General features: G+C 37.8%; 5 protein-coding genes across 6 annotated transcripts in view; 1 reads left to right on the plus strand and 4 right to left on the minus strand.

Annotated features, from left to right (window-relative positions):
• Positions 1 to 3097, minus strand: part of LOC145788470 (uncharacterized) — a 181011-nt gene extending 177914 nt beyond the window's left edge. For both annotated transcript variants that reach the window (XM_082600258.1, XM_082575942.1), the window contains exon 1: positions 2970 to 3097. In XM_082600258.1, coding sequence (XP_082456384.1) covers positions 2970 to 3045 — 76 coding nt within the window. In that variant the 5' untranslated portion in view covers positions 3046 to 3097. The remainder of the gene's footprint in view (positions 1 to 2969) is intronic.
• LOC145786235 (uncharacterized) overlaps positions 1 to 22261 on the minus strand; it is a 370479-nt gene that overhangs the window by 341020 nt on the left and 7198 nt on the right. The gene's annotated exons all lie outside the window — the stretch shown is intronic.
• Positions 1 to 22261, plus strand: part of LOC145766021 (ATP-citrate synthase-like) — a 363348-nt gene that overhangs the window by 248154 nt on the left and 92933 nt on the right. The window lies entirely within an intron of this gene.
• LOC145765785 (uncharacterized) lies at positions 14561 to 16363 on the minus strand. Its single transcript, XM_082577550.1, has 3 exons — positions 15695 to 16363; positions 15286 to 15468; positions 14561 to 14923 (listed from the first exon to the last, which is right to left on the minus strand). Exons 1-3 carry the CDS (start codon positions 15836 to 15838, stop codon positions 14867 to 14869), a joined length of 384 nt encoding a protein of 127 aa, XP_082433676.1. The 5' UTR covers positions 15839 to 16363; the 3' UTR covers positions 14561 to 14866.
• The window catches only part of LOC145781065 (uncharacterized), a 55814-nt gene continuing 49368 nt past the window's right edge, over positions 15816 to 22261 (minus strand). Inside the window, exons 11-12 of the mRNA XM_082595708.1 lie at positions 17553 to 17710; positions 15816 to 15928 (exon numbers count right to left, since the gene is read on the minus strand). Coding sequence (XP_082451834.1) covers positions 15872 to 15928; positions 17553 to 17710 — 215 coding nt within the window. The 3' untranslated portion in view covers positions 15816 to 15871. The remainder of the gene's footprint in view (positions 15929 to 17552; positions 17711 to 22261) is intronic.

Genomic DNA, 22261 nt, shown 5'->3' on the forward strand with positions numbered 1-22261 from the left:
TTGTTTGTCGTTTAATGTTTTTATCATTGCAAATAAACTTTTGATAATGGTTTGAATTTGGTCAAGTTTAGGTGGCCACCAGATGGAGCTAGTAGTATTTTGGGACTTAGTATTAATTTAGTTGGTTAGATCTATGCTTGTGCTTTTCAACGATAGCAAATCTGTTGAAATTGAGCAAGAAATGAATAAGTGGGAGACAATTAATTATCGTGAACACGCAGGGCGTGAACTGGAAGAGGATCGATTCGCGATTGAAATGCATTGGGCAAAAGCTTCGTTGGGGGGCTGTCTTCGAACAACGATTGCGCGCATATTAAATAAGATATAACAATGAAAGTTAGCACTTCAATCAACAGTAACATGTTCTTTTAATTGGATTTAATTTAGATTGTTTATCATTTAAAATGAAGTTTTGGTGATGGTTTGAATTTGGTCAAGTTTAGGTGGCCACCAGATGGAGCTAGTAGTATTTTGGGACTTGGTATTAATTTAGTTGGTTAGATCTATGCTTGTGCTTTTCAACGATAGCAAATCTGTTGAAATTGAGCAAGAAATGAATAAATGGGAGACAATTAATTATCGTGAACATGCAGGGCGTGAACTGGAAGACGATCGATTCGCCATTGAAATGCATTGGGCAAAAGCTTCGTTGGGGGGCTGTCTTCGAACAACGATTGCTCATATATTAAATAAGGTGTCAAAATGAAAGTTAGCCCTTCAATAAACAGTAACAAGTTCTTTTAATTGGTTGTCGTTTAATGTTTTTATCATTGCAAATAAACTTTTGATAATGGTTTGAATTTGGTCAAGTTTAGGTGGCCACCAGATGGAGCTAGTAGTATTTTGGGACTTGGTATTAATTTAGTTGGTTAGATCTATGCTTGTGCTTTTTAACGATAGCAAATCTGTTAAAATTGAGCAAGAAATGAATAAATGGGAGACAATTAATTATCGTGATCATGCAGGGCGTGAATTGGAAGACGATCGATTCGCCATTGAAATGCATTGGGCAAAAGCTTCGTTAGGGGGCTGTCTTCGAACAACGATTGCGCGCATATTGAATAAGATATAACAATGAAAGTTAGCACTTCAATAAACAGTAACATGTTCTTTTAATTAGATTTGATTTAGATTGTTTATCATTTAAAATGAAGTTTTGGTGATGGTTTGAATTTGGTCAAGTTTAGGTGGCCACCAGATGGAGCTAGTAGTATTTTGGGACTTGGTACTAATTTAGTTGGTTAGATCTATGCTTGTGCTTTCCAACAATAGCAAATTTGTTGAAATTGAACAAGAAATGAATGAATGGGAGACAATTTCCTTCTGGTGTATTTCGTTCCATTTCCACCCCGCACTTCCTCCTTCATAATAGTCCATTCCAATGTGTGACGTCATCATTTTGTCTGGTTGACCAACAGGGCGTCTTGTGGAAGAGCACCCATTTTTGCTCTCAAGTTAGTTATATTTTTTAAAGAAGTATCATATTGTATAGGCTATAACTAACTTGAGAGCAAAAATGTAATTTTCTTTTAAAAAAAATGGACGATTGGAAAATTGGACCACTTATCACGATCGGAAAATTACCAAGAGAAATTCTCAAATTCCAGCAAATTAAAAAAACTCTAACTTTATTTCTCACATTTGAAAAGACATAAAAAAATGGGCTGTAGGCTACTCAAATTAAAAATTGATCACAAAAATGCGCTTCGGTTCAAAGTTTAAATAAAAAAAAATGAAAAAAAAGTCAATGATTCCGGATAGTATCGAACTCATCCCCACTAGAAAGGCAACCCGAGACGCAACGTATGCGCCACGGACTGAGTTGAAGAGAACGAGTTGAATTTAGAACTTTATATCGGCGCTTCACGTCTTTTGCTTTGAAAGAGAAAAAGAATAAAGTACTTATGTAATGACGTCATGACCGGTCAAATAGTGTTTCAGATTCCAAGACCGGAGCCGGTCAAATAGCCACTGCCTTTCTCTTAAGCTTTACGATAAACCGTGACGCCACAAAGCAACTAGATAAATTATATATATATGTCACCACTGTTTCGAACGGCTAAACTTTCGCTACCGTCACCCACTTTGGCCGTCGCCCACTTGACTCGTCGCCCACCTGGTCTTGCCCAAGTGGGCGCGTACCGTTTACAAGTATATTAATTTAGCTAGGTTAGGTTCGCTTACCAGGGTTCGCTCTTAGCGGTAGTCCGCTAGCCAATGGCTAGTGAAAATTTGCGCGGACTAGTAGAATGTTGCAGTACTAGTCCGATTTGTCTAGTGAAAATATTCGCCGTTTACAGTGTCACCGTGAAAAGTTTTGGTTTGCAAAATGGCAATTGGCGACGTCACTCTGAAATACTGCAAAAATTTGCTTGCCAGAGGCGAGATTGCACGAAGAAGGCTGCAAAGTCGGTCAACTGAGCACGTGACTACTTTTTTCTCGCAACCTCGCTAGACACGACACGTGGTAGTAGTGAGCACGCCAGCACGGAGAAGCCGGCATCCCAGCAAGCAGCAGTTAGCGAAATTAACGTTTTTTTGTTGATATATCGTGATCAAATGCTGATTCAATGTTACTACAAAGTGTCTAACGCTCAGACAAGTGAAAAGTCAGTAAACTGGTCGGACTAGTGAAAAATCATGTGGGCTACTGAAAACGGGGAGCAACTAGTCCGGTGGGCTAGTGAAAAAAAAAGGTAAGATCGACCCCTGCTTACGCTTAGCTGGTCTAGAATTTTAGGCTCACATTATGCTTACAACTGGTAAATACTCAAGCCTTTCTGCAATTTCACATAACAATGTCATAAAAACTCCAGTCCACAGTGATGCAACTGTGGTGACCCTCCATGCAAACACAGACAAGGTAAGAACTGTAAACTAGAAAGTAATTTTCATTAACAACCTTGAGAAATGATACACATTGAATAAAAACACAATTAGCAATTTGTACAGTATCGCAGCTAACAAACCTGAACATAAGTGAGAAAGAAGAGGTAACACTCTTTGTAAAAAAGTCTTGATTGTGCAAGTGCGGATATCTGGCATGTCAACTGCAGCAATCGAACATTTAAATCCATAATAAAACAACTTGTATGAAAAATTGGCTGTAATAACTAATTCCAATATGGAAGAAACATTAGTTTTATAACGAGCAACAATCTAAAATAAAGTTGCATTAAAGTTAATGCTGGCTGACAGACTAACTTTAAAAAAATTGTTGGTAAAATGAAGGTTTGAACATATCTTTTTACCAAAGTTTTTGGTTATCTTTTTTTACCACAAACGCCAACAATAGTATTGCATTTAACGTATATGCCAATCAATGTGCATACTAGGGTGTTTAAAAAAATATTATTTTGGATTTTGGGTATGCATATTGCATACCCTCTCATTTTGTGAAGCTTGGTGAGAAAATAAATTTCCCAAACTTTTAGCTTGATTGGATATCATTAACAGACCTCTCAAAGGACATTGATATTGCACGGAATAATCCAATGCTTATGCATTGGCGTTAGCCCCACATGCTTATTACTGCATACAAATATGACCATGGTCATTCCATGTCAAGTGATCCAGAAAAATGGGATTTTGTAACACACCCTCTCAGATTTTAATGAAAATTCACACACTGATTAAACTTTTCTTCCTGATTTCAATTCCATGATTTCCTTAAATCGGTCAACTAAAACAAAAGTTACGACCACTTAAAGTTGACTGCTTTTTGTGATCGCTGAAGCGTAAAATCCATTTCGCTTTCACAAGTTTAACTATAGTTTGTTTGTTTGTTTATCTTTATCCTGCATTGCGGGAAAGCGGACTTGAGCGCTATGCATCGGTGTACGCCTTCCGACATACACCTGACCCACGCTGCAGCCGACGGCAATGTCTGTTTTCCGGTTGTCTACTTTACTTATGACTTAAATTTGGTAGGCCTACTACCCATTACTCGAAAATCGATCACTAGGTAGAGGCAATTGTCGTTAAGTTTCTTGCCCAGAGAAACAACAGCAAGTGCGAGTGGCTGGAGTCGAACATGCAGGCTCTCGACTGCGAGCCCAACGCGCTAACCACTCGGCCTCTAACCACTCGGCCAACGCGTAACCACTCGGCCACTATAGGAAGATATTTCTCAGCTCGTAAGAAATTGTATTGATTGATATTTTCAGGTATTGTAGGACATATACTTCTTAAGCCATATCACTCAAAACTAAAGCTCTTGACCATCACCTTTGACCTTTAACCTCATGTTTATTAGTAGCCCCAATTGTGCTCAATCATGCGGAAAATAATTTTTGATCATAAATAACTCGTGGTGCTCACTAATTACAATCACATGCAATGCATCATTTTAAAGGTATTTTCAAGGAGAACTGATATCAGAAATAAAATTAATGGCTTATTGAGTATTTCACCTCACAAAGTGAAAACAAAAGCTTGTGTCTGAAAATCAGTACCGGTACTATTTTTAATTGCAAGTGTGCTATGCCAAGTTCCCCTAATGATTTTTGTATATTTATAATTTAAAATAGGCTCATTAAATATTATAATTGAAAAAGATTGTGCCAAACAATGCAAAACCACCCTCCACACCTCCAAGACACCCATTTGAATGCCCCAAGCTCCCAACTTCCCTGGACACAACCACCCTATGGACAAATCCCACAAAAGCGACCAAGCTTGTGGCTGTGTGGGGGAGGCCATGGCTTGACCACTAAACAACTTGGAATGGCTCCTCCTCAATGACTTTGAGGGAGAGGAGCCAACAACAAGATTGTGCCAAAAATTTATGTTTTTAAACTAATATGGGTCCTGCTACTTAAACATTTTAAGCCATAGATCCATCTGAGCAACAATGATAAATTCTAAATTCCAGAACAACATTTTGTCACTTCGGGTACATACTCTTTCTTGACCTATGTTTCCACAACAAAACTAACACATCAAAAATACCATACAACAATACACTGAATAATAACATAAGAGTTCACAAATAGTTATCTAAGGGTTGGAATCGGGTAAATTTTCTCTGCATTATGCTTGATATGCACTCCAACAACATAGTATAGGCCTAACTACATTTAACCCTTTTTTGAAAACTTAGGACTTCAGCAGTAATTACAAATACGAAAAGCAGCTTTTGAAGGGCCAAAATCTAAGGGGTTATTACAGTTACTGTACTGTATAAGAAATAGTACGATTGAACGATTTGTGGGCCCCTCCTTATATCTTGTTAGATTTATCAGGTGTCCTTTTGAGACCCATTACTTTAGTTATAATATATATTTGAGCTTCATAGTGGCCCAAAATGAGGAGTTGAGTTGAGTATAGCGGCCCAAAATGAGAGGTTTTTCCTCATTTCAAAATGAAATGAGGAAAACTTGTACAAAGTAAAGCTGTTGTGGTTAGCAAATCGCAGCTGCTCGCTGTACTAGCGAGTGCTCAGCCTTGTGCTGATAGCCGGGAAGAACGCTCCTTTCTTCACAATGAGGTTGTCATCTTAGGCGCAACAAGACCATTTATTGATTAGTTTAGTGAGGATTCGTAGTCCCATTGCTTTCATTTTGAATGCCTGCAAAGAAATTACAATCTGTGACAAGGAAATTCAAGCTTCTGAAGCCTCCAGTATACTGCGTCAAAAGAGTGCTGATGGGATTAATGCTGCCAGTACAAATAGAGGGGACAACACTGTTGCGACAGCTGGTCGATAAGTACACATAGACTGTCGTAGGCCTAAACGTTACACCAACCTAATCGATATACAGCTTAAAAAGAACAGAGAGGAAAGTGGGTCCTGCGTCACGAGGAAACGAAGTGTTCGAATTCTTGATGGCAATTTCGGCACTGAGACTCATTGTTTGTTTTGTGGGACTCGAGTTCTCACGGACAGACCTGGCTTTAGTTTTGTTAACTTAAAACAGATGTTTTTTCAAGGACTAATTAGTTATATTAGAGCAGTGGTTCCCAACCTTTTTGTTGTCACGGACCCCTTTAGACAAACTATTAATTCTGCGGACCCCTACCTAAATTTTGCCTGAAACTCAATTAACATACTATTGACTATTGTAATAATTATGCCACTCAACTACTGTACTGTGTCATATTGCATTGCCGCTATGACTCCTGCAGCAAATATCAGGTTCAACAGTTGCTCAAATAAGAAAATGAATGAATTGTTCAAGAAATGTCAGCAGTATTTGAATATCAAGGTGACCCAAAGTGCCATGCCGAAACTTTTTCAACGTAAGCAAATTTAATGAGAGGTCTGTTGTTGCCTTTCCTGAACTAAACGACTGAACTGTGCTTGAGTTTTTGACAATGCAACACGCATGCCATCTTCAACGTCCAGGCGATTTCGATGCTTAGTTTTTATTGTAACAAGAGCTGAGAATCCTGCCTCGCAAAGGTAAGTGGTTATGAATGGTAACAAAAGCGGGTTGGGCTCGCAGTCGAGAGCCTGCATGTTCGACTCCAGCCACCCGCACTTGCTGTTGTTTCTCTGGGCAAGAAACTTTACGATAATTGCCTCTACCTAGTGATCGATTTCGAGTAATGGGTAGTACCAAATTTAAGTAATAAACATTAAGTAGAGTAGACAACCGGAAACAGACATTGCCGTCGGCTGCAGCGTGGGTCAGGTGTATGTCGGAAGGCGTACACCGATGCATAGCGCTCAAGTCCGCTTTCCCGCAATGCAGGATAAAGATAAACAAACAAACAAACAAAACAATAACCTCTTGCTTTGCCAAGAATGGGTGGGTTTGCAGCTGTGAGCACCAAAATTCTTCCACAGTTTTTGAATGACATTCAATGCGTAATAACTCTTTTGATCTCAAATCAATTAGGTCATCTTTACTGAGATCGTCATCGCTAATGTTGCTCAAGTCAAAAGAAAAGGATTTCGAATCCATGTTTCAACTTCGTGCGGCAGGTGTTCTAAATTAAAATAACGTTGAAATGAGATTTGCAGGGTTTCAAGTATGCGCAAAATTTTTCTCTAATAGAAATCAAAAGAGTACATTCTCTTTGAGTTTCATCCATCAAGATAAGATCTTCTAACATTGGAAAGTTAGCGTAATTACCTGCTTCCAATCTGCGTTTCCAAACCGGCAACATGGCCAAAAACGCTTTCAGTTTTTCAGCTGCATCAATTATTGTCACACCTGGTACTTGAATGCCACATTAACATTGTTAATCTGACCGAAAATATCGGCTAAGTAGGCCATGCCGTATGGTCACAGCGGTAAACCATAATCTCTTCGTGGGAAAATTGTAACATAAGATTCCCAAATCCGTTCGTCTGTATATAATGACCGAAGAAACACACACTTGAACTTCTTTTCAAACAGTGTATTTCTGTAAAATTAGCCCGAGGCTATCGAAAACGAGGGGGGTGCAACGCCGTACACCACTGAAAACTGTCACTACAGAACAGATTACTTGGATAAAAGACGGAACCTTTGTCCAGCTAGCAAGCACTAAGCCAACAGTTAAATGTGCGGCCAACTTTCAAACAATCATTTCACGAATGACCAGAATAGATAGCAATATCTCAAACTCACATACCGTATGCAGTACTGTGACGCAATAATGAAAGACAATTATGAAGTCATTCAAACAGGTGTTTAAAGCTGATGTAATATTTCCTGTTTAAACAGGTTTCAAACTGAAACAGGCCCAAACAAGTCCAAACAGGTTTGACACAAGTCTATGAACGATGGTGCAATTTTGGCACATTTTCTAGCAACTTCCATGACGTAATATTCAGTAGACTTGAACGGTTTTTATATGACGTTTGAATAGGTGAACCATTGTCTGGAACACCGTATAGAAAACTTTTACTCTCGAACAAATTTGAGAGGGGACTTTCTTTTCTTTTCAAAAGAGTTGATAACTCATTTTTAGCTGCTGCAGCCGTTTTAAAACTTATCTAGATAACCAACGTAGGCTACCTCAGAATGATACAAAAGTACTTCGTAATCTGACCCTACTTCTTGACAGAGCGCTTTAAAAATACGGTGGTTTACAGCTCTGCTTTTGATGAAATTAACGACTTTCACGCAATTCGTCAGAATTTCTTTGAGACTTGCTAGCAAAGTTCTTGCTGTTAAGGCGTGGCCTACCTGTGCAAGAAGCAATAGGTAACAACCACCCGAGGAGCTTCGTTTTTTACTAAAGCAGCAAATCCGGATTTGCTCCCGAGCATAGCTGGTGCTCCATCCGTGCATAGGCTATAGAACAAAGTTTTTTTTTCCAAAATTTATCAAGGTAATCACGGACCCCCAAATGCTTTCTCACGGACCCCCAAGGGGTCCGCGAACCCCAGGTTGGGAACCACTGCTCTACGACATATATTTACAAACTTAGATAGGACAACAAACAGCCCTTCATCTTTTTCTGGAATCATAGGAAAGGAATTGAGAGGCAGAATTTCTGCATGGAAAGTTACCCAAATCTAAACAATCCCCAATTCCAAATTTCCTGTGTTGCCCAACAGTGTGATTGATAACCTTAATTCTGACCAGTATTATGACTACAGAATATGTTGGGCTGTTATGCTTGGGCATGTTGATGAAGACTTAAAGTTGTTGTCAGTCGGGGAATTATGTCATTTATGGTGGCAAACACTTGTTTGTAGGCTACTTTGTAAATATACTTCTGCGATCAACCTTTTCAAATGTTTCATGATCTTGTCTGAGTACTGCATCAAGGTTTTCTTCCTATCTTAGTCTAAAATAAAACATCACAATTCATTATCTAATGAGTCAAAAAACTTCTTCAACATGTTGCAAAGAAATCTATCCTTCCCAAACCAAGAAGTAAAAGAGATTTCTAAGAAGGTTTTGAAACGCAATGCATTTTTCGATCACCCTGAAAATGTCATTGTTGGTATGCTAGGTGATGAAGACTGCCAATTATGAATAGCAGCAGTCCAACAAATCCATCTGTTACGTTCACAAGCTCAGAAAAAGCAAAGAAAGAATCATGTTGGCTCCTCACAACAAGCAGAAGATGAAAATCAAAAGCTGAGAAAGGCAATTTCACCAGCGGTGCCACCTGCAATACGCAGATTTCTTGTTCTACAGCTTAATACTAAAGCAAAATTATACCACCAACTTGTGAAGCTTGGCACAGTTCATAAGTCTGAGCCACCTATCATGAGATCGCTAACAGATCAACAGCTTGACAATGTCATCGACTAACCTCTGCGGCTCGATTATCCTTGCCACATCCAAGTGGTGGAGCGTCAATGCGTCATGCCAAGCTTTTGATTTGTTGTAGCTTTTGAATGAAGGTATTGGCTGATTCGTCAGAAGGTGCAATCTTGTCAGCTTATGAAAGAATTCAACAGCTAAGAAGGAATTCCCACTAGATTGACATGTTCACCTTTTTGGTTGTTCTTATGTAGTACTGGTGGCCTAGCACATGCAGCAGTATGAATCATATTAATCTGTGCGCTGGTATTTCCTTGACAATGATTTCATGGCAGATCACAGTCTACCCATCACCAATTACAGTATATGCTGTATATGTCATGTTTTATGCACCTACACTTTGAACAGGTGTCCAGTTAGTAACTCCCATGTCGTGCAGTAAAGTTGTTACTTGCAACCATAGCCGTACGAGCCAGGGGGGCAGCTGCCCCCCCTGTTGTTTCAAAACGTCGCGAATTCGGGCAAAATCTTGCACTTATTAGGGCCAAAATTGCTATATGAAAAGCTTCAAAATTGCATGAATTAAAAAAAAATACAAATTAGTATCTTTTACCTATCAAACTAAGTACGGTACAGCCTCTTATTTGCACAAGAAATATGCCGCAAAATTTTCATTTGGCACACCCGTATTGATGTATTGTATGGTGATCAAACTGTAGTACGAAATGCATTTAACCAACTGCATCATGCCAATTTGGGCAGCCACCAAAATATGTCTCTAATACTTTTGTGAATCTGCCCAAATCAAGACACAAAATTTGCTATATAGCTAATTTTATTAATTTTCACAAATGCATCGTGTTGATTTGGGCAGCTGAAAACATGACATTATCTGATTAGTCTGTTTATACAACTGCCCAAATTAGCGTGAGGCAATTTCCCCAAAATGAACAAATTCATTAATTTTTCCCAGTTACATAACTGTATCGTTTAGATTTGTGCAACAAAAAATATGAAATTATCTGATTATAGTTTATTTATAAAACTGCCCAAATTGGCATGATGCAGTTGCCTCGGCATCAAAATTTACAAAGTCTTTAATTTTTTCATAGGCCTAATATCCATGAATGCATCATCTTGATTTGGGCAACTACAAAATATAAGTCTGGTGAATACTTTTATAAAACAATTCAGGTGGAGAGGTTACAGTACTTTTTCAACCATAAAGGGACATAGCTAAGCAACACCACAACATTTAACGAAAAAATGTTATACTGTACCTGTTAAATGTAATGTTAATGTTGTGGTGCTGCTTAGCTTTGTTTGGTTACTTTTATAAAACTACCCCAATTAAAATGATGCAGTTGCGCCCCAAAATAAATATTTAGTTTGTATATGCAACTGTGTCATGTTAATTTCACCAACATTTAAAATGCTACCGGTACTGCTGAAGTATATAATACTCTTAATGTTAGCCTACCTACCATGCCAAAGTGCAGAAGTATCGAGCAATGCACAAACAAGGTATATTCAAAGATGAATTCAGTTCTATCTTGATTACTTGGGTAAGAAATTCTAGCTAGCTGGTGATCTTGTGATGTTAGTTTTTCACTGTTAGCCTATCATGCACCGCATACATTATATTTGGGCAATTTCTAATTTTCACATTCGTAACCAAACATTCTCTTCCTACGTCGTACCGTGTTTTTTGAAAACACCTGCTCAATACCAATAAGCTCTGCTATTTCGCGTGCGTTTGTGACTACGTGGTTAGCCTATATTTCGATAGTCTTCCAAAAACTTCGGCGGAGGGGCCCCCTCCGATCGGAGGGCGGTTGCTACGCCTCTGTCTACGACGATTTACTGTAGGTTTGAGATCCAGTTTAAGTTATTGTTAAACTCGTCATTAGATTTAGACGCGGCCTTTGTTCAATCAAATCTTCAATCAATGCTATATGAAAAGCTTCAAAATTGCATGAATTAAAAAAAACTACAAATTAGTATCTTTTACCTATCAAACTAAGTACGGTACAGCCTCTTATTTGCACAAGAAATATGCCGCAAAATTTTCATTTGGCACACCCGTATTGATGTATTGTATGGTGATCAAACTGTAGTACGAAATGCATTTAACCAACTGCATCATGCCAATATGGGCAGCCACCAAAATATGTCTCAATACTTTTGTGAATCTGCCCAAATCAAAACACAAAATTTGCTATATACGTAGCTAATTTTATTAATTTTCACAAATGCATCGTGTTGATTTGGGCAGCTGAAAACATGACATTATCTGATTAGTCTGTTTATACAACTGCCCAAATTAGCGTGAGGCAATTTCCCCAAAATGAACAAATTCATTAATTTTTCCCATTTACATAACTGTATCGTTTAGATTTGGGCAACAAAAAATATCAAATTATCTGATTATAGTTTATTTATAAAACTGCCCAAATTGGCATGATGCAGTTGCCTCGGCATTAAAATTTACAAAATCTTTAAATTTTTCATAGGCCTAATATCCATAAATGCATCATCTTGATTTGGGCAACTACAAAATATAAATTTATATAAATCTGGTGAATACTTTTATAAAACAATTCGGGTGGAGAGGTTGCAGTAGGCTACTTTTTCAACCATAAACGGACATAGCAAATACTTAAGCAAAACTACTTATAAACGGACATAGCTAAGCAACACCACAGATCAAAACGTTAATTTTACAAAACTACAGTGCATAGTAAGTGATATGTTATGGAAACCAACTTGTCAGTTGCTTCGGAAACTTTATTATTCTCTGCTTGCTTCATGGAATTTTGTGTTTTGGCCTACGTTATCATCAATATGTTGTTTTTTTTTTTGTGCGTATGTTGTTGTTGAAGCGCGGGAACGTTTCAATTATTATTTTTCTCTTGTAAGCTTATTTTAAATGGCAAAATCGTAATTTCCGTAGGGTGGCAATTGACTAGTAGACCGTATGGTCGTCTCGTTGTCTCCCTGTCGGTATGGGAACTTGTGTAACTTTTGTACTGTGTATATTGCATATTTCAAACATGTACCTATGTTCCTGTTACTGACAAATAAAACGTTGATTGATTGAACATTTAACGAAAAAATGTTATACTTTAGGCTACCTGTTAAATGTAATGTTAATGTTGTGGTGTTGCTTAGCTTTGTTTGGTTACTTTTATAAAACTACCCAAATTAAAATGATGCAGTTGCGCCCAAAAATAAAAAATAAATATTTAGTTTGTATATGCAACTGTGTCATGTTAATTTCACCAACATTTAAAATGCTACTGCTGAAGTACATACAGTAGAACTCGGTTAATCCGGATTCGGTTAATCTGGATCTTCGCCTAATCCGGATGAAACTGGAAGTACAAATGATTTGTAATCTTTTTCTTGAGAAACGGCTTCGAATTATCCGGATTGTTTAATCCGGATCTTCGCCTATTCCGGACAAAATTTGCGCTTTCTCTATCGCTTTATCCGGATTTTCCCGACAGTTTTGCCACTTTATGCTAAAACGTAACGTGGCTTATTGCGAGAAATTTCTTATCTATTGTTCCGTTAATGTGACGCAATAAATTATTGCGGATTTCTTCTTTTCATGAACAGTAATCCCTCCTAACGCAAAATTTGTGTGCAAATGTTCAAACTCGTACTGTAACTTGAAAAGATGTCGGTGGAATTCTCGGCGTTATGTCGGTGATGTTTTTCCAATAGAAGACTTTGTTTGATTTTTTGTAAGTTTTCCAAAGAAACTTGTCTTCTGTAACTGTTTTCAAAAGTTTTGAGTGACTACAGATTATTCCGACACGCATGTCTGAAGATATAACTTTTACCAGTGTGTTCTTGCGTTAGACGCAGAGTCTACAAATACTTTCGTTTTACATGCATTTCAAAAGAATTCTATTGCTAATATATGGTGATCGCGCGTCTCGGAATTGACAGATGACCACACTAATGCGTTCAATTTCGGTGATTTTTACCGATACCCTTCTATCTAGGTAACGTCAGGCTTCATAGAACCGTCATCGGTTAATCCGGATCTTCGCCTAATCCGGATGGAATCGCCGGTCAAATCGAATCCGGATTAACCGAGTTCTACTGTAATACTCTTAATGTTACTCCTACCTACCATGCCAAAGTGCAGAAGTATCGAGCAATGCACAAACAAGGTATATTCAAAGATGAATTCAGTTCTATCTTGATTACTTGGGTAAGAAATTCTAGCTAGCTGGTGATCTTGTTATGTTAGTTTTTCACTGTTAGCCTATCATGCACCGCATACATTATATTTGGGCAATTTCTAATTTTCACATTCGTAACCAAACATTCTCTTCCTACGTCGTGCCGTGTTTTTTGAAAACACCTGCTCACTACCAATAAGCTCTGCTATTTCGCGTGCGTTTGTGACTACGTGGTTAGCCTATATTTCGATAGTCTTCCAAAAACTTCGGCGGAGGGGCCCTCATTCCTTGCGGGGCCCCCTCCGATCGGAGGGAGGTTGCTACGCCTTTGTCTACGACGATTTACTGTAGGTTTGAGATTCAGTTTAACGTATTGTTAAACTCGTCATTAGATTTAGACGCGGCCTTTGTTCAATCAAAGCTTCGAGTTTATAAAGTAGGCTACGGGAGCTAATATACATTGTCAATTACACATTAATCTAAATACACATTGTCAGATCCAATTGGACCAGTTTTGCGGAATGTTGTTTGGGCTGCCATTGGGAGGTTAAGAGTAAGATTATGGTCCGATAACCCTTTAAAATGTCTGCCGATTTCAGAAAATGCCTAATAATTATCTTAGTGTTGCCAGATCCGTAAGTTTTGCTTCGTGATTGAGGAAAATTTCTAGCAGGTTGCAATATTGTTGATTCTTCAGATTTTCTATTATTTTGAATCGACTTCGAATATAATAAACACTACTTTTATTTGAAAACATCCTGCAGCACTAAAGATGCCCGACAATGGGTATTTAGCCCATAGTTCAAAGCTCGCTTGAAAACGTTCTATTTCAATGAACATTATGACTGAAAGTAGCGTATTAATTATCACCATTGTCATGTACAGCGCCCAGGAGCATAGTTTGACTGTGGCGCTATATAAATATTATTATTAGTTCAACAATCTTGCGTTATGTGTTTTGTTACAGAAATTACGATTAAACATTTTTTCCTCCAGTATAAACTTAAACTGTATATATTTAAATTAGAAAAGCTTAATCTGGCATCACTTTAAAATTATTTACTTTAAAGTTAACTCACTAACTCAACAATTACTTTAAAATTATTTATTCTATCGACATGTCAACAAATAAACTGATTTGACGCTACCTGCAATCAAGGCTCATCTCGACAGCTACTTTCAGATTCCTTACTTGAAACCTTTATTTAAATTTAAAAAAAAAGTCTAATCTGGCAACACCTTACAATTGACTCACCTGGCAACACTGCAAACTAATAAATTGATTTGAATTTTTATTGAAATTTTTAAATAAAATTAATAATTTGCAACACTAGAGGTCGTTGAAGAGAGGTGACGCCCAACACTTTCCTGACAACAATTTCATTATCACAACGTTGAAGTTTACGTTGATACAACGTCGTCTATCGTTGATACTTCGTCGTCGTCATGTAATAAACAAAGAACGGATAACATTAATTTAACATAAAACAACATCAAATAAATAAACAACAAAATCTTTCAATCATCTCGATCCTTGTGTCTGATGTCGTCATCGCCAACATCGATCTTCAACTTCTGTAAAAGACGAAGCGAATAATTAAAGACGTTTCCACAACTTGGAATACTTTGGATCCTTCCAACTGTGTATTGATGGAACGTCGTTGAATCAATGTAATGTTGATGCAAATACTTCACGTTAATGTTTATTGACGTAGAATCAACGATAGAATAACAAACCTTGGTGATTGTAGGCTACCATAGGCTACAATTGCCAGAAGCAAAATATTATCAACAATTCGAGGTTAGAGTTTGGTAGATGTGACGTTAGATAACGTTGATACAACGTAATGTACTCTACATGTTGTTAGATAACGTTGATACAACGTAATGTACTCTACATGTTATGTTAGATAACGTTGATACAACGTAACTTTCACCTTATTGTCCGACCGATCCAGAGCTTCCTGCAACATGGATCGTTCCATCGTGTTCGCAAATCTCCTCCTCCCATCACCATCATCGAGGCAACGCCCCATCCAAACCAACTCCTCAACTTTGCTCATTACCTCGATGACGTCATGGACAGATAGGAGGTTGTCATAGAGATTCATCCGAACAATCTAAACACAAATAATTATGATGCAACAATTAAATAATGTTGTTGTTTGCGACGTTTTGTTTATTTGTGAAAGTTTAACAAAACTTAAATAATTAAAATTGGAAACTGATTTGGAGTCGGATGATAAAACAATGTAAAGTAATGTTGAATCAACGTAACAACTGATGTTAATGCAACCATGGATCAATGTAATTAAACGTTGGTTATAAAAGTTAAACATGACTTACGGATCCAGGCATCGATTTGATCGCTTCCTTCCATGGACGGAATTGGTTGGAATTCATTTCGCAATTGTACAGACCAAGCTTCCCAATCCGCCCTGGCATCGATTTGAGGAATGACGTCACCGCGTGGAAGTCATTCTGAGTCATTCCATTATAATTCAACAAATTTTCCTCAAAAAGTCAACCCGCCCCTCTTAGAATTTTTTTGTTTTTTAATATGTTAATGTGCATGAAATTCTGAACGCAACAAAAAAAAAATTATGAAAATTGATCAACCGGTTCACTAGATATGCCATTTTGAAATTTGTTGATCACTTGGTGGCGCTGATGAGTTGCCAAACATAAAAATGTCATTTGTTGCGCCCCCTGATGATAGAGAGGTGATCAAACATTCGATTTCACTATTTTTAAGGGTGAGGATTCCAAAAATGCAAGTGTTTTCTGTGTATTACTATCACAAAAAAAGTTATAGCAACTTCTATTGTTTTTGGGTGGTTGTAAAAACACGCCCAAAAAGCCTTGTGGGAATCCACGTAGAGTGAAAAATTTTTTTTTGTAAGATAGTCAAAGATGTCTTTTATTACAAAAAAGAAAAAAATTAGAGGTGTTTTTTGTTATTTTTTTTTTAATATCATTTTAAAGTAAAGTATGGTTTTCACAGAATTTGTCCATTTTTAAGCCTTACATTGTTGCTCTTGTGTCATGTAATAATGGGCACACCAATGACATCATAATGGTTATTATTTCTTAACAATCAGCCTGTTAGTTGAGGTTCAAAATGGCTGCTCTTTTAAACCTGACTGCTTCCCTATTGTGTGTTCTGTCTGAGAACACCCTGTGTAGGTTAGTTAGTGGGTGTTGTGAGTAGAAGGTATTGAGATGGAGGATTGCACTGTTGGAAAAAAAAGTAGTAGTGCTTGTCATTTGAAATGGTACAGCCGTAAGGACAGCTACATAGCTTTGTCTGACCTTTCTGAAACTGAAACAAAGTTAGTTCTATGGAGATCTGGGATTGAACTTGAAAAAGAGGAACTGCCAATGTCAACAATTTGCAATCATCATTTTGCTTACTTTCTGAAAGAATATTCGAATCATTAAATATTGATTTCAAATGACAAGTACTACTACTTTTTTTTCCAACAGTACAATCCTCCATCTCAATACCTTCTACTCACAACACCCACTAACTAACCTACACAGGGTGTGCTCAGACAGAAAACACAATAGGGAAGCAGTCAGGTTTAAAAGAGCAGCCATTTTGAACCTCAACTAACAGGCTGATTGTTAAGAAATAATAACCATTATGATGTCATTGGTGTGCCCATTATTACATGACACAAGAGCAACAATGTAAGGCTTAAAAATGGACAAATTCTGTGAAAACCATACTTTACTTTAAAATGATATTAAAAAAAAAATAACAAAAAACACCTCTAATTTTTTTCTTTTTTGTAATAAAAGACATCTTTGACTATCTTACAAAAAAAAAATTTTCACTCTACGTGGATTCCCACAAGGCTTTTTGGGCGTGTTTTTGCAACCACCCAAAAACAATAGAAGTTGCTATAACTTTTTTTGTGATAGTAATACACAGAAAACACTTGCATTTTTGGAATCCTCACCCTTAAAAATAGTGAAATCGAATGTTTGATCACCTCTCTATCATCAGGGGGCACAACAAATGACATTTTTATGTTTGGCAACTCATCAGCGCCACCAAGTGATCAACAAATTTCAAAATGGCATATCTAGTGAACCGGTTGATCAATTTTCATAATTTTTTTTTTGTTGCGTTCAGAATTTCATGCACATTAACATATTAAAAAACAAAAAAATTCCAAGATGGGCGGGTTGCCTTCACTTGTTGAATTATAATGGAATGACCCATCTGTGTGTCGGAGGCATCCATCCATATTGTCCCTCCATTAAAATGTATTCCTGCCACTTCAGTCACGTCCTCGTCGTTTCCTTCCCTCAGGATTCTGCTGATGGCGATGATGGAGCGACCATCATTGTGACCTAACAATGCAGGAATAATATCAATCAATATTAGCTCGGCTAACCAGGTTGTAATCTAAAACCACAGTTTGGTTCTAACCATAAAACAATGAATCCAAGTTGTTTACTTGAGAATAAACATTAATTTATTTTCCTCGCAAACAAAATACAAACAATTATTTTGAACAACAAAGTGGCTATTTGCCATGGTTACTATCAAAAAGCATTGTTTCGTTGCAAAGGTTGCTAGAGTTGAAAATAAGATTGGGGTTAGAGCAAAGATTAAAATTGTTTGTTGTGTCCAAGACTTCAAAATTTTCTAAATTACAAGGTTTTGTTATCAATGTCTTAAAGTTTTCGAGCAGAAGTACTTATCTGGCATCACTGCATGTGAAAAATAGCCACAGCCTTTAAACAAAACTTTCAGGTTTGGCCCAATTTTTTAATTTAAAAAATAGGAAGTGGCTGCATTTACGGCGCCGTAAATACAGCCGTTCCATGCCTTTTTTCTAATCTTTACGTCGCTTTTAGTGCGCATGCGCGCTGTTGCTAAAAAAAGCTGGATATATAACTAAATTCAACTGTTTTGCCAAGTGATACAGTGGAGCATGCGGTCTGCGTCTGACTCGTACTCCCAAGGACATGAGTTCGATACTTCCAAGAGGTGTGTTTTTTTTAAGTTAAATTCTCACCTGAAGTGACTCAATCGTTAGGCTGCGCATTTTTGTGGCCGTTTAGTTTGTTTTTAATTCTGAACATTACAACGAAAAAACAGTATAATCTTCTTCTTCAAACATAGCAGAGATCTAGAAAAAGGTAGAAGCGACAAAACTCGAACGTTATAGGCTACCGTGCATGATACCAGATAGCCGAGTGGTGAGAACGTCTGCGCGGCGTTCGAAAGGACGCGGCTGTGTCTCGGTAAAGACACTTAATGGCAAGCCAAATTAAGGGGAACAGCTGACTCGAAGAGTAAATATGTCACTTCGCTGCTTCCTGTTGTATCGCATCTGTGATCGCAGTGTAGGCTACTGTATGATATCGCAATGGGCGCAAATAAAAACACGATTATTATTATAAAGCAGGACAATCAGTTTAAAATATGGCGTCGTCGTCGTGTGAGCCTCTGGGGCCGAGGGTCTATCCTTTTACCACCCCAAGATTCACGATGTTCCCGTACTACACTGGAAGGCTACTGTAGAGAGCAGCCAGTCTTTGGTTTCGTCATCCATGACACGCAGACCTTCCACTCCGTTAGGTGGCTTGAAGATGGAACAGTCATTGATGATGTGGTCTGCGGTCTGTTCCTCGGCACCACATTCACAGAAGGAGGAAGAGGCCATTCCCCATTGGTGCATGGTTGAGCGGAAAAGCCCGACGTCCTGTCTTGGTAGTGTTAGGCCGATTGGGCGTGTGTCGGCGTCGGGGATGAACGAATAGAGTTTGGTGGCGCTTGACTTCCATTCAGAACTCCATTTATCGTCCGCCCAAGCAGCCTCAGAGACGTCTTGTTCTCAAACCTTTAGTTAGGCTACGTTACGATTCAATCGTTAGGCCACGCATTTTTGTGGCCGTTCAGTTTAGTTTGTTTTTAGTTCTGACCATCACAACGAAAAATCAGTTTAATATATGGCACGGACGTAACACCTTAATAAAATTTTTATAAATTTAGAAGAGAAAAAAAAAGGCTAGTGAGTTTTTTTTCTTTAAAATTCTATAACTTATTCATAAATTTTTTAGGTGTTTACGACCGTGCCATATTTTAGGCTAAACTGATTTTTCGTTGTGATGGTCAGAACTAAAAACAAACTAAACTGAACGGCCACAAAAATGCGTAGCCTAACGATTGAATCGTAACGTAGCCTAACTAAAGGTTTGAGAAAAAGACGTCTCTCCGGCTGCTTGGGCGGACCATAAATGGAGTTCTGAATGGAAGTCAAGCGCCACCAAACTCTATTCGCTCATCCCCGACGCCGACACACGCCCAATCGGCCTAACACTACCAAGACAGGACGTCGGGATTTTCCGCTCAACCATGCACCAATGGGGAATGGCCTCTTCCTCCTTCTGTGAATGTGCCTCGGCCCCAGAGGCTCACACGACGACGACGCCATATTTTAAACTGATTGTCCTGCTTTATAATAATAATCGTGTTTTTATTTGCGCCCATTGCGATAACATACAGTAGCCTACACTGCGATCACAGATGCGATACAACAGACAACGGGAAGCAGCGAAGTGACATATTTACTCTTCGAGTCAGCTGTTCCCCTTATTTTGGCTTGGCATTAAGTGTCTTTACCGAGACACAGCCGCGTCCTTTCGAACGCCGCGCAGACGTTCTCACCACTCGGCTATCTGGTATCATGCACGGTAGCCTATAACGTTCGAGTTTTGTCGCTTCTACCTTTTTCTAGATCTCTGCTATGTTTGAAGAAGAAGATTATACTGTTTTTTCGTTGTAATGTTCAGAATTAAAAACAAACTAAACGGCCACAAAAATGCGCAGCCTAACGATTGAGTCACTTCAGGTGAGAATTTAACTTAAAAAAAAAAACACACACCTCTTGGAAGTATCGAACTCATATCCTTGGGAGTAGGCTACGAGTCAGACGCAGACCGCATGCGCCACTGAATCACTTGGCAAAAACAGTTGAATTTAATTATATATCTAGCTTTTTTCAGCAACAGCGCGCATGCGCACTAAAAGCGACGTAAAGATTAGAAAAAAGGCATGGAACGGCTGTATTTACGGCGCCGTAAATGCAGCCACTTCCTAAAAAATAACCTGGGTAGTCTTAGGCCAGCTTTGCAGTTAGAAACTAAACTTTTGCTAAAACATGAAACTAACCAAAGCTTGCAAATTGAAATAAACTTTGATTTCTTTTTCGATAAATCTTCGAATCAACTTTACAACTAGATCAAGAAAGTTTCCCAATCAGTTATTTCTTGCTGAAACTTCATCCAAGCTGATGCTTTTTGTTCCACACTTTGAAGACAAGGACTGAAATCAACTTTAAAACTTTTCTCTGGTGAAACTAAGCAGAATGATGGCTGAATTGAAAGCTGAAACCAACAACTTCTTTCCTGCTTCTTCTTCAACGACTGAAAACAAAATGACTGTCGCCTGCTGATTTGCGCGGGAGATTTTGTGCAGCGTTGCCAAATAAGCGTCATTTTAAAACGCAATTGAAGCGACAAACAATTCAATTCAATTCAATTTATTTTTTATAGAATAACTATAGAATAAATTAGAAAAACTAAACCACTTCAAAAAACTACAAAATAGTTTCATAATTTTTCAAAAATAGAACAAAAAATATAACCAACATGTAATTTTTGAAAAACATGCACATATTTCAAAATGCGAATTTAATCTTGTAACAAAGCTGTCAGTTTGGCAACTTTGTTCACAACCAACACAAATTGTCGTCTGCAGCTTTGCGCGGGAGTTTTCTGCGCAGTGTTTCTCCAAAATAACAGTAATCAACGAGAAATTTAGGTAACAGTTTGTGCCAGGTAAATTGATTGTTTGGATTTTCTTTTGCTTTTACTTCAGATTAAATAGTTTTTAAAATTTATTTTCATAAATATTCTATCTCTTATTTAAAAAAAGGGCAATTTTACCAAGAAAATTGAAAATCAATTTCTGATAATTCTGATTCAATTTTCTGCATTATCAGAAAAGAATAAGGCAAGGACGTGTTAAGGAAAGCGAAGAAACTTGTGAATGAAACTTTAAAGATCAGCAAATTGTATCAGCATCTCAAGTTTAAGTTATTTCAAAATTTGCGCACGATAATTTTTTGTCTAGAAGTTGAATTTTCATTTTAAATGTTTAGTTGATTTCAGTAACATGGTCCTGTGTTTTGCCATGCTAGAGAAGTAGTCACTACCTGGTCTAGCCCCCTGAAAAAATCAGTCGTGTCTGCTTGACAAAACGTCGGAATAAAAGCAGATTGTCACTGGATACATCTTGTGATCAGTTAGTTTAGCTTAATTTGCTCCAGTAGAACGCCTCATATTATTTACCAAGAAACTTTAAATATGCAAATGAACAACTTGACAAAAAACTTTCTTTACTTACGTTCAAAATCACTTTACTTGAATATAATGGCTATTGAATGCTGTTAATGTTGCTACTCGTTAAAATATTTATGATAAAAAGATTTCTACGCAAGACAAGGTGCTCACACTCACACAAGACCTCACACTATAATCTACGAGTAAGGGCGTAGCTGGCTCAAAATCTCAGGGAGAAGGGGATAATAAGAATTTTTGCACAATATAGTGAGCTTGTCTCCTTATCAAAGCTACTGACTATATGACAAAAATTTAATAACTTGTGATTATTCAGGTCTTTGCGGAAAATTTTGTTGAACTACTGGGCCACTTCAACTTGAAACGTTCTTGCTCGCTGAAAGAGTAGCCTACTGTTGCATGAATGTGACCTAGGGATCAAGATTTTTCAACTTTTGTTGAAAAGCATATTTATTGTGCTTTTATACTTTCCATGCTTATATCTAAACTAATAGCCTAATTGCTGCTGGAGCCGTTGTTTTATAATCTGGC

This window comes from Aplidium turbinatum, chromosome 1 (assembly GCF_918807975.1).
Source record: "Aplidium turbinatum chromosome 1, kaAplTurb1.1, whole genome shotgun sequence".
In the NCBI taxonomy this organism is placed as follows: Eukaryota; Metazoa; Chordata; class Ascidiacea; order Aplousobranchia; family Polyclinidae; genus Aplidium; species Aplidium turbinatum.

Excerpts from the sequence above, each read along its gene's own strand:
- LOC145765785 (XM_082577550.1), bottom strand. The coding sequence starts at position 15,838 with ATGACTCAGAATGACTTCCACGCGGTGACGTCATTCCTCAAATCGATG. Across the intron at positions 15,469-15,694 it reads TCAAATCGATGCCTGGATCC|ATTGTTCGGATGAATCTCTA; the intron begins GTAAGTCATGTT and ends ATTTGTGTTTAG. Across the intron at positions 14,924-15,285 it reads TGGATCGGTCGGACAATAAG|AAGTTGAAGATCGATGTTGG; the intron begins GTGAAAGTTACG and ends CGTCTTTTACAG.